Genomic DNA, 13687 nt, shown 5'->3' with positions numbered 1-13687 from the left:
TAGAGGTATTTCGTATCTTCCCCATACATTATCACTCATTAGAATTGTTATTATTGATTCTACTAATAAACAAACATACATATTTTAAAATATAATGTTGCAGTCATAAAAAGTGTGTAAGAAAACAATTTTATAATGGATCGCATCATGCAATACGATACTTATACTTAAATCTAATTATTATATTGAAGTTAAAGATTAATATATGTAAGTATTTAATTGTAAGCTTTATTTTACATTAAAATTTTCTATCATCTCTCAAATTTCATTTATTTAACACTAGTGACGTACCCTGAGTTTGCATGAGTGCAATTCACACGGTACACATATACACTGTTCCTTATAACACTCAGGAATAATGTAGCTATCAGGAACTACCGTAACGAAGAAGAATAATATTTATAATTACAGAAATATACTTTAATTTACTTGGTAGTAGGACTTTGTGTCCGTCTAGGTAGGTACCACCCACTCAGTATTGTTGTGTTCCGGTTTAAAGGATGAGTTAGCCAGTGAAACTACAGGCGCAAGGAACATAAAATCTTGGTTCCCAAGGTTGGTGGCGCATTGGTGATATAAGAAATGGTTAATTATTTCTATTGGCGGTGGTGACTACTCACCATCAGGTGGCCCATTTGCTCGTCCGCTTACATATATCATAAAAATATATACATATATATATATTTAACATTAATTACGATTCATGTCGGTTAGTTAATCGGCCTTGTTACAGTTTAGTGATATTACGTATACAAGATAACTAATTTTTGAGGAAAGGTTCGTGTCATTTGGCAAGGCCGATGCATTTATTGGCAATCGAGTTTCACTAATGCAAGAGACGTGAATACAAAAATCAATACCATTTACATTCATTACTATTCGCTGTACAAAAAATTTCAATTGAAATCGTGAAAAGTGTTTATAAAAAAAAAAAACATCAAAATATTCGGTGATTACTTAAGCAATAAATTATTTAAAACGGATAACGACTGAGAAAACGACTAGGTACTAATACGTTAGAAACGTAAGGATAAAATATTCGCGTTAAATAAACGTAATGGAAACGCGATTACAAACGGTTTAAACTGTTATTTTAATTTATACGCAATATTTTTTAAAAGGAAATTATTATCTTTTGTTAATTTATTTAAGTACATGTAATTACGTGAAACTGAAACAGTTATCTATATGAGTTTTTGCAATGAATTTATAAAACACTAACTTCCGTTTTACCCCCTTAGGGGTGGAGTTTCGTGAAATCCGTATGTCTCTATAAGGAACGAACCTGGCAAATTTCAAGTTTGTAGGTGTTTTCTGAGATTTCGTGATCAGTGAATGGTATTTCGCTTTTATATATGTATATGTGTAAGTATTAGATACACATACGTAGCCTTATTTTTTATTCTGTTCAACTAGTCTATCAGTGCCCTTTTAAAATACAAAATTTAATAATTATTAAATTAGCTCAATATTAATAGTAGTATTTTATTATGATATATAACTTATAGTATAGTAGTACTTCGTAAATACTTCGTTAATTTGTTGTCAAGTTGTTTCGATACATAAGAATTGTCTTTATTTTACGGGTAATCTTAAATATTTCAAAGATAAATATTATATTATGCAGGTAACTTGTTAAAAACTTATAATTTAACTAATTAGACTTTAATTGGTACGTGGATGTGTATATATTGATGTTTTACGAATATATATATAAAAAAAGCATCTCTGAAGAGAAATTATTAATGTAATCTTTGAAAAACCGTCTAATGAAAAATGTAAGATTTCTACTAAAAGAAATACTGGCTTAGCGCCAACATCTCACAAGAAAAGCCGGTGTCGTTTGCTGTTTTTCCGCTTTCACACTGGGGAAAGTATATGATACAATGCGCTACATACCTACGCATATAAAGTATCATTAAGTATATATACATATACATTTGTATTTCGCTCAATGTACAATGTACTAATAATAATAAAAATATTCTTACTTAAAATATTTCATCGCCACTTGTATAAGAATTATGGACACAGAAACATATAACTAATTAATATCAGACAATAATATTTTTTGACATTTATTAAAATATAAAACAATTTAAGAAAAAATATATATGAACGTTTTTGCTGACATCTAGTAGTACGTTTAAGAAGCAATTTAGAAGATACTGTCGATAGCGGTTCCGCAATTCGACAACAGATGTCACTGTTTAGAGTTACCGTTTGCTGTCAATAGATGGCGCTTAACTTTCCCCTATTGAATAATAGATGGCGGTCAACATTCCTTATTAATAATTTAGGGTGCCAAAAATATTTCATATAATCTTACCTTCCATAACGTATACTATGCTGCCCACATCGCCTTCCTTTATAATGAGGCTTCCAGCAGCATATGTAACTGGGTACATGCAGTCCACGATTTCGCGAATCTGCGTCATTTCCAGATTCTTCATGAAGTCATTGTCTAGGATAGCACTCTTTATTAGTTCCCGAGATCTGAAAAAAAAAAATGTTTCTATTTATATATATAATATAAAATGTTTTTCATGCACCTAGATATAAGAATAATTCTTGCAGTTTGTCATGATAACATTTTAAGTTTAGTGTCCTTAAAAATACCTACTAAATACTATATTTTATTCATAAAATTTTAATACATTTTTATAGTGCGCGACTTAAGTAAAAATACATAACAATTCAAATTATTTATTTTTAAATAAGTATTAATTAAAATTTAATATAGTTGTATAGTTAATATAAAACCAACTTTAGGACTTATCTTAAAAATGCATTATTCATAGCTTATATACAATAATATAAATAAATAATAACTGTCAAAGTACTTTAATCACAACTCAATTTATAATAATAGCAAATACTTACTTTATCAATGATTATAATAATCAAAATAAGATCCATCCGCATTTATATAAATAATTATTATATATAAATTTGATAAAGGAACTAATACCAGTACAAGTATACTATATATATATAATTACTATTAAAATGCTAAGGATACTTGTACTGGTATAAATTTACAAGTATCCCTAGCACTTTTGCCAGTACATTATATAGTATAACTAAAATACGATATACATTGTTTGTTATTAATAAAGGTTATTCATCTCTTACTATCATCAGTAACTTAATATTCGAAAAAAGGAGACAGTATTATGTAACAGCTACGTCACAGTGTTTACTTGTATGAAAAACAATATATACCTATTACAAAGAAGAAGATTAAAGATCTCTATCACTCAAATGTTTTTTTTTTATCAATGCATATGAGTCCATGAAAGTTGTACTAAGTTCAATTTCACGCAGTCATTGCATCAAGTAAAAAATAAAAAAGGCTTTTTGTTAATACGTCAATATAGAACAACTCACTTACGAAGGCGCGCCCCTCAACGTTAAATGATAATCTTAGAGTCTTGAGTCTATCTTGAATTTTCGACAAAATACATAAAACTAGTAGTAAATATAGAGTAGGTTTCTTTAAATTAAAACTAACAACAGCTGTATAACACAATCAGAAATTAATTTAACAATGTGCTTAGAGATTTTTTTTTTAATCTAGTCGACTAAGTCGTGACTTTTCTTTTATCCGCTATTGCAATATACACAGCAAATAGTTTTTTCTCAATCTATAAAAGGAATTTAATTGTATTATTTTCTTGTAAACACTATTGCAATGGAAAAAAATATTGTAATTAAGATAAGATATTTTAATTAACTTCCAATGATGTATGAAAATAATACTATGTTATCTTTACCGAAAAAGGCCTTAGCTTAAAACAAATTCTACATCCAAAATGTCGAAATACAATTGCCGGACTTTACATTAAATAAGATGCGTTTGTATATATCACACAAAATTGCATTCTAAAAGACTTGAGTGGTGTATTGTACAAAAAAAGATACGTCCTTTTTCTACAATTACATTAAGATAATTTCTCAGACCAAAGGCATAATAACAACCGGATATAACTGGATTAAATTGGATCAATAAAAGGAATATCTTTTAACAAGCTTATTAGACGAATACACTATAATTCATAGAGACTATCCGTAAGTAAATTGTAGCTGTATGTTTATATTAATAAAGGATTATTATGAGCACGCTCATGTTTCTCAATCTTGCTTATTAAATTGATTTACCCAAAGGTTCGGCTTTGTAATACGCATGAAGATCTATGATATAATGTTTCAATGCGCTGCCATACTCACTCAACCTACATTCCCCAATGCAAGTTGAGTGAGGCTTATTGATGGTAGGGCTTTGCGCGAGGCCGTCTAGGTAGGTACCACCGACTCATTACATTACATTAGCAGCCTGTAAATTTCCCACTGCTGGGCTAAGGCCTCCTCTCCCTTTGAGGAGAAGGTTTGGAGCATATTCCACCATGCTGCTCCAATGCGGGTTGGCAGATATGGCAGAATATCGTTGAAATTAGACATATACAGGTTTACTCACGATGTTTTCCTTCACCGCCGAGAACGAGATGAATTAAACACAAATTAAGCACATGAAAATTCGGTGGTGCTTGCCTGGGTTTGAACCCGAAATCATCGGTTAAGATGCACGCGTTCTAACCACTGGGCCATCTGGGCTTTCCACCACCGACTGATCATAATATATTCTACCGCCTAGTAGTAATATAATATTGTAGTGTTCCGGTTTAAAGGGTTAGAGAAACAGTGTCACTAAAGTCACAAGGGCCATAACATCTCATTTCCTAGGTTGATGGTACATTGGCGATGTGACGAATGCCAATGTTTGTGGGCAGTGGTGACCATTTACCATAGGGATGCCCATTTGGCCGTGCACCTATCTATGCATATTTGAATTTTAATAAAGTAATAATGACAAACGACCCAAAAATCAAAAACAATATATTCTTTAATCAAGGCTCATAAATAATATTTGAGCGTCATGTAGTATTCAATAAAGCTACCACAGGAAAAAAGAACCGGCTAAGTTTCTTACTCAGTAGTTACTGCTTTCGACCATTTTAGTTACAAACTTTATGCCAATAAAGTACACATTGAATCCATATGACACGTACGGCTGTAAACATGGGACAATAAGTTTTATTTTGCATTTTTAAACCTCCCTTATCATCAGGAAACAGTGTCTTCCTCTAAGTAGGAAATTGGTTATTACCATGAAGTGCAGGCGAGATTCGTTTTGTTTCTAAGCAAAACTGAGATATATATTTTATATTATAAAATATTATGATGATATTGATTTGATCTTGGCTTTAAAAATTAGCATATCATACGGCTACCGAGTATTTAACCAAACTGCATTCGCAGGAGAAGCTATATATATTTAAATCTCTGCTATTTTTCCAGTCGCTTTTTACGATGTTTCGCTCCGTCAACCTACACAGATACATTATTACATAAAAAATAGAATAATATTATTTGATGTGTATTAGACACATCAAATAATATTATTCTATTTTTTTTTTTTCTTATTTATGTGCGTCATTGTATTGCGGCCACGGATCCTTGCGTGAGAATGTTTTGTTATCAAAGTATATTATTAGAATAAAAAAATATAATTACGTATCATCCAAGGAGGTTCGTAAAAATTTATTTGTAACGTTAAATTAAATGTGACGTTGACAATTGTAATACTTACAATTTTTTTTTACAATTAAATAGTTTTAATATAAATTAATGAATAATTTATATTTAAAACAATGCTTATTAATGTTTAACGTCGTTTCAGACAAGGTTATTCTAGTAATAGAGTTTAATGAATGAATAACCTTTGTGTTTCAACAAATTGATGTCGTAAACTGCGATCGCATCTAGGATACCTAAATATAATCTACTACCAACGCAAACTATTAGCTTTCTAATCGCACAATTTATATCACTAAAAGCAAACAAGCATAAATATCAAAATATACTTTTTAATTAGACGCCTAACCTATGTAGGTAGATAATGTAAAAAAAAATACAATCTCTTTAATAAAACAATATTTTTAGCACCCACTTTATACATGATAAAACACGACACAAAAAATAATTTAAGCCTATTTTAATTTTGGAGCGTTTCACCACGCTGCTCCAACCATTTATAGTAAAAAGTAGTAAGTATTATTATTTTCTATATTCATACGTCTCACCGCGTTTAATTGCAACATATTGAGATTTAACATATATACTACCTATCCCTAATATTTCCAATAGATAGTAGCTATTATTGCGAAACATATTATCACATAAGAAAACACATAAAAAACTTGCTATCAAACATTGACTCAAAGGTCTAGTCGGTGGAGACTAACTTATAATGTTAAAAGTGAACTCATAAAAGTTTAAAAAAAAATACAAAGCATTCTGAGTAAGCTAACTATTCATCAAGTAAATGCATATTTCCTCACGATATTTTCTTTCAATGCTGAGCACGTGATAAACAATAGACAAAATGAAGCAAGACAATTCATCAAAACATTTTTGAAACCGCAATCTTCGATTTTCAATGACCACCTCAGTTCTTAAAACATGATAGATCCCAAAATTTAAATTTAGGCAGCATTATTTCATATATTATTTATAACATTATCCTCATAATGACATTTAATTATGAGGATAATTGGGATAAATAATTAATAATTCATTAATTAACCTTTGATTGACAGTACGACCTTTTAAATAATTGGAATGGATACCACAAACCGATCAAAACTTTAAAAATGAGTAACGGATATAAGATAAATATTTGCAAGAAAATAATCGAGAAATTAGTCATTGTCATCATAAATATTGAGCGACATAACCCTGCCTTAGGCGAGGACAATCGTAAAGTTCGATCGTAATTATACCGAATGGGTTTGATTGAAGGCACACCAGCTAACACACGTTTACCTCGCTCGCACACGTTGAAGAAATTCAATCGCGCTGATTGATTGATGACATTTCAACTAACATATTAGCCACTTTGAATAATAAACTGGATTCAATTCATTTATGACTTATTCGTTAATTACCAACCTGATACCAGATACGAGACGATTAGTGGGCTACCTAATTGATTCGGTTATTAATTACAATGCATATTTAACCGATTTTTTTTACACTTACTTGTGACTTTTTGGTATTTTGATTAGTTTCATTTCATTTTCTTGGGATAGGGAGGAGAGTGGCTCCGCAGATATAGCTGTTCTTTTAAGTCTTGGTTCTCCGACAGGAATGATTCTTGTATTTTCAACACCCGGTGGCTTGTTAGGGCATCGATCTTCTTCAGCATCCATACCGTTCCTCTGTATATCCAGCATCTGCCTCGTTAGCGGTTTAACGACTTGTCGGAATTTGTCAATTTCATTTTTTAAGTATCGTATTGTTGCATCCTTGTCATCGATTTCGTTCTCTAACAACGCTATGATTTTGTCTCTTTTCTTTAATTCTTCGGTTCTCTCTATAACTAATCTTTTCATTTCCATGTATTTTTTCTCTAATATATAATAATGTTCTATTTTGCACTGCGTTGTATGCGTTTGCGCCATGTTTGTGAAGTTAACGTCCTTGCAACGACACTATATTCACACAGTTCTTCGGTATTACTCTCGGTCACCGATTAAATAGTCCATAGTGACCAAATACGGTATCACATTTAATTTAAGATCGTGTTTGAATAGACTGTTTTGTAAAACAAATGATAAATTGCTTTAAACTTATTTTAGTTATCAGCTATATCACTGATAAGGCCAGATAATGTATAACGCTTATACCTCAAAACCTATATCTACATGGTTTATGTATGGTTTACGAAACTATCAGCAATGTATTTAGGTCCTGTATCCAATGAAGCATTTTTTTTAAACATCCTCCTTAAGAAACTAATCGGATATCATCTCTACCACAATTCCACTTAGTTTGAGTGGAGATTTTTTTTAGACCATTTACGCTTTTGTCTCGTACGAATAAGGACTATTTTATCATACTCGTAAACCAGTGTTATATTAAAACTATTAGGAACTCATGACGTTATAACGATACCATTGTTTAATACAATTGTTTTTATGTTGTATGACGACTACGAATGTTTGTATGAATTGAAGTGGGTATCTTCTATACTAATATTATAAATGCGAAAATAGTTCTGTCTGCTTGTCTGTCATCTGTCTGTCTCTATGTGTCTGTTGCTCTTTCATGACCAAACCACTTAAACTAGTTAGATGAAATTACGTATGACACAGACTACTTTTTCATGTTTAACGCCTGACGACAATCCCTAACATAACAAAAGTCCTAAAATAAATTGATGAAAAATTAGTCATAATTGTATGACAAATAACCATGGAACGTTTTAGTTTATTCCTACATCTAATAATAACTTTTTCGATAAATGTCGACAGTTTTCAATTGTATTATGATTCAGTGTCAAGGTAAAACAAATGACGGGGTTAGTAACAATATAAACGAGCAAGTATTATTTGGTTTTGACATAAATTTATTAATAAACTTTTAACATATGGCAACCCATAAGAATATCTTAGAACCTACTTTTATCAATAGCCACTGATAATAGTTACAATGGAAGTGACACTTCACAAAGCTAATAAAACCATTCACAAATCAAGAATCGAAATTCCATATCGAAATATAATTAGTTAAAACTACACCGTAAGACATCATTCATGAACAATTGTGTACGTTTAAATATTTGCATATTACATGTAATGCATTGGAAATAATTTTGAAACTATCATGTTAAAAATCATGTCTAGAACGTATGTCTTTCTTTAAAGTTTATACATGTGTAACGCATGAATAGTTTCTATGTGTGGGTGTTTTAATAAGCGTAAGGTCAATCGTCTACGTGTAACGAGAAATAATTATACCTTTCAAAGCCTAAGCTAAGGCCACACAAGATTAATGTACAATGAAATAATTTGGGACACATGTGAGCTTAACGTTATGAAACATATCGAGCTAATAAATCCGATCGCATTAAGATCAATGACTTAAGCCTTGTGGTACTTGTAATTACGAGATACGTTGTATAAATTGACGTGGCTCAAATATATCTGTTTATAAAGAATGTTTGTAAGGCGGCTATATTTCGCTAGTTGTATGGAAAAAATGTTACTTACAGTCTTTAATAAATAAATAAAATATAGAGTACAATGTTCAGTGTCTGGTTTGAAGTAATTCTTGAAATGTTCGGGGAATTAGATAATAGAAAGAATTTGTTTCTTCAGTAAGACACGGAGTTCATTTCGAATTTATAAATGATATCATATGAAAAAAATTTAAAATCATATATCAATTATAGAATATCCAAAAATTTATCAATTTATAAAAAAAGTATTAAAAATAATAATTATTATATATTAAATTCGCAAATGTGGTCACGATGGTCAAAACAAACTGCCCTGTCCATAATGATACCTCAACGCAGATCTTTATTTGCAGCCAATATCTACAGTAAACAATATATATAATACCAGTTGTCGCCCGCGGTTTTACTCGTGGTAGTTCTTGGAATTCAAGTTCATACCAAATTACATCAAATTCGGTTCAGTAATTTAGCCGTTTAAGAGCAACAGACAAACAGACCGACTTACTTTCGCATTTATATTATTAGTATAGATTAATACGAGATAGATAATCTCATACTAATATAAATATAATATCTCTTACCATTTTTTTATACGCAAAGGTCGTTCGTGAGTCTTATCGTTTTAATTAATTTAAATACATACCTAATGAATTCAATTAATTAATCCACTTATTTGTCATGATAACCGATTTTTTTCGATGTCATTATAAAAGCGAATATTCAATTCCAACTAGTGATTAACACCGAATTTATATACTCAAATTTTATAGCTAAATATTTTATTACAATTTAAAAAAAAGTAACCATTCCGCGATAGATATTATCCAAGTTTTCAAACTATGTCTATTCGTTTATTTATAGACGTTGAAATGTAGATACGAAATGATAAGATAGCTAAGTATTACCAATTGCTAATCAACTCGTTTGAACTGAAATTACATGAAAATACGAATATAGAATTACTAGCGATCCGACCCGCCTTCGCACGAATAAATAATGCAGCTCTCTACAAATTAATTTTGTTTTAGGATTGGATCACTAATTCCTGAGATTAATCCGTACAAACTAACAAACCTCTTTACAACAAACCTCTTTATTAAATTTGTATAGATTACGTACCGTCTCCATAGTTATTGTGTCGTAAGTCAACCTATATAGTAAACACGTGATCATGAATACACGTTACTTTCCGATCATCACGGCGCGGACGTCATCGAGCGAAATGACAAAACGCGATCACAAAAGTGTTGTTACTGAAAATGATTTTAAAAGCGAAGTAATAATAATAAATTACTAACCACTCTGCTGTTTACAGGAATTACAATAATAGGGGATCTATTATAGTAACAATCGATATATAAATTTAACTGTTCTGAATAATGTTTAGATAAACTAGCGGCTAAGGAGTTGCATTGCTTTTGTAGCTTAGAATAAACAGAAAATGGAACAGATTTATACGAGATTGAGATCCTGGAAGAAATCCAGGATTCAATAAACATGACTTACACTACTATAGACTTAATAACATGAGTTTTTCTATTATGGAAGTCTTTTCAGTTGACCTTGATTTCGAATTTTAAGATCCCTTCGGATTATGAGAGTGAATAATCAGCATCAATGACTGCCTACTTAGTTGCGCAGTTGTCTTATCTTTGCCGTTCGGCCGCGGTATCTGAAATTCGTTCAGGACTTCTTCATACATTAAAATATATAATTATAACTGTTCCTTTTTTAAACCCCCCCCCCCATCGGTCACAACTGTCTGATTACAGCGTGTTGATCATTTCCGTTTCATAGCTTATATGCCCTTCAATTTAAATGTTTGTACTTATTATCAAGTATCATATTAAGCACATTAAAATAACGTAATTAAAAATTATAAAGATGATGTAACAACGACACTGACAACACGCCCGTAGAGAATTTTGTATTATTAAAAAAAAAGAACTACGTGAAAAAATGACAAGATTTAGACGACGCCCATGGTTTGATGCCTTAAAGAAAATGATTTTAGATTTTTAATTCAAGTGAACAACGGACATTTACTCCAATTTTCAACATATCTAAAATCGCTCGTAAAATATAAAAGTATAGTTGTAGTATAAAAGCTGAACTAATGTTACTATTCTTTTATACCTAACCTAGACCCCATTTATTTTCGTTGGACATGAGCCCGAACTATTCGCCATCGTTTAAAAAAAGAATATGTTCTAAAATAATATATATATTTCTTAATTATTTTTTTTTTAATTTGGAATATTGCTTATTGAATCTAATAAAAATTCCTAGACTACTTTTAAAAGTAAATAAATTTAATTGTATTAATTTTACAGAAATACGATTACGAATCGATCGTGATTAAATCGATACATTGTTTTTAATTAGCTCCTATTGTAATAATAACAGCTGTAACGATTGTTACAATAAATATACATGTATTTATTTAGCTCACAATACAGACATGTTAATTGTAAAGTTACATACATAAATTATCTACTCAACCTTCTACTTGAAATCTTGTTAGGATTTAAAGCCAAGTGCAAAATACTAGGCTTCATGTAATATGCTTTTGTACTTCTCAAAATAAAAAAAAAAAAACAAAGACGTTCAACAATTGTTCTGATTCGCAATTATAAAAAAAAACCTAAATATTCTACTTTTCTATCGTGTTTTGTCATTTTTTTTATCTACTATACCTAATAAGAATATCGATACTACTATAATGAAAATGGTTTTATTGTTTAGTTAGTAATATTAAAATTGAAAAAAAAGACAAAAAAAGGTTCGAAGTAAATAATATGTTAGTACCCCGTGTACTCATCATCTTATGGTCTATATGGTCTTATGGTTAATTAAATAGCCATTTATTCCAGACAAGCCAATCAAATCCACATCGTCAATTCACCACCAACCATGGGAACTAAGATGTGCCTCTTTTGCCCGTAATTACAATTGCTCACTCACCTTTTAAGCCGGTACACAACTATACTAAGTATTGCTGTTTGGCGGAAGAATATCTGATGAATGTTACTTTTGTATAACGTTTCCGTGGTCTATATTTATGTTAGATTTTATTAAATTATTTATAACAAAATAAAAAAAAAGTATAGCAATAATAAGATTACTACATACGTAATGCAGTTAATCGGATTTTGTCTAAAAGCTAGATAATCTTATTTACCGTATACCGTCATGTGACGTTCCAGTTAAGCCCTTGTTAACCAGCCTGACAGACTAGAGACTAATGTTATTTATGGAAATTGACGTTATCACGATAGCAGCGAAACGGCCGAAACCATTAGGAAAACTCGACGCGGTTACGTCACATAACCTACAACTTTGAGCTATGTGAGTTTGTTCGTTGCGGTTTTAGATGAGATTTAAAAAAAAATACAAATATTTTGCTCTTGTCTACAGCGATTAATCTCCTTCATGACTTTGGCGAAGTTATCTGTGCGCTGTTAGTACATCTAAATACCACTAAGCAGACTGTCCACAAAATATATATTTATACACCCATAATGTTTCTAAATATGGCAATTTTTATGTAATCGCTAAATCCTAAGTTAATATTGCAAATGATGTTTCATAAATTCTCATATTGAAAACCTCGAAAATTTTGTTCGGAAATGGTGACTACCGGGGAATTTAATGGCTACTTGAGATAGAAAGTATCCTACAGATTACCTATGACCAAGACGAGTTTAACAAAGTACGCAAGAGTTTTTAAAAGTATCACGCTTATGATATCATTTTAATTTTACTATGTATATTAATTCATAAGGTAAATGAGATATTACAAATAAAGTAGCTACGAAGGTCTTCCATTTATTAAGACAGACATTGACTAAGATAAATTACTTATTGCGATTCATATTTAAAAATTCCAGAGATGAAAATTAATAATTGCTAAAATAAAATTTCATACGAACATTCACGCATGGAATATTCAAAAACATCTGTGTAAATGTTTTGATTTAAATTTGGAATCGAGAGTTTAAAGGACGGCTAATAAACAAGGTCAAAGGTCAAACTGTTTACCTTTAAAATCAGTAATGTAGTTGATAACATTTAAAATAAATAAATTGCAATGATATTAAGAAATATGATATGTCCTGGTGTTTTATTTAAAAAAAATATATATTCAATAATAAAAATGCAAAACATTTTAAGATAGTTGAATAATTTGCATCAAAATGAGGAAATTGGAATTAATTTATTGTGCCATATTAATGCAGCAAGACAATATTGTATACAGTAACTACTTATATATATTTAGAACATGGTAATGATGCGTTCTTTAATGCGTACCCTTGACACAGATGAAACGAAAACAGTGTTAGTTGTTACAGGAGAAAGGTTTATGTTGATATGTTGAAAAATAGCTCGAGTTCGCGTAAGGGTGATGCTATAAATAATTCAGGTAAATGTTCCGTTGAGTTTGTCCTACAAATTCTTTCCTCAGCTACCATCATACAGATTTATGTCGCGATATAAACGTATGCGCAAATCTTTGTAAATATTCGCGAATCCACACATGCGACTTCGTTGAACTTCTATTCAATTTGTCGTATGAGTGGTGCCGGCATAACTCTATTTTGGTTG

General features: G+C 30.6%; 1 protein-coding gene across 3 annotated transcripts in view; it reads right to left on the bottom strand.

Annotated features, from left to right (window-relative positions):
- LOC125070069 (cGMP-dependent protein kinase, isozyme 2 forms cD4/T1/T3A/T3B) overlaps positions 1 to 13687 on the bottom strand; it is a 148950-nt gene that overhangs the window by 45562 nt on the left and 89701 nt on the right. For 2 of the 3 annotated variants that reach the window (XM_047679751.1, XM_047679752.1), the window contains exon 3: positions 2330 to 2496. In XM_047679751.1, coding sequence (XP_047535707.1) covers positions 2330 to 2496 — 167 coding nt within the window. Of the gene's footprint in view, positions 1 to 2329; positions 2497 to 7101; positions 7646 to 13687 lie in introns of those variants that run through there. The other variant, XM_047679753.1, reaches the window with a different exon arrangement.

This window comes from Vanessa atalanta, chromosome 16 (assembly GCF_905147765.1).
Source record: "Vanessa atalanta chromosome 16, ilVanAtal1.2, whole genome shotgun sequence".
In the NCBI taxonomy this organism is placed as follows: Eukaryota; Metazoa; Arthropoda; class Insecta; order Lepidoptera; family Nymphalidae; genus Vanessa; species Vanessa atalanta.
This window is presented reverse-complemented; position numbering and strand designations above follow the sequence as displayed.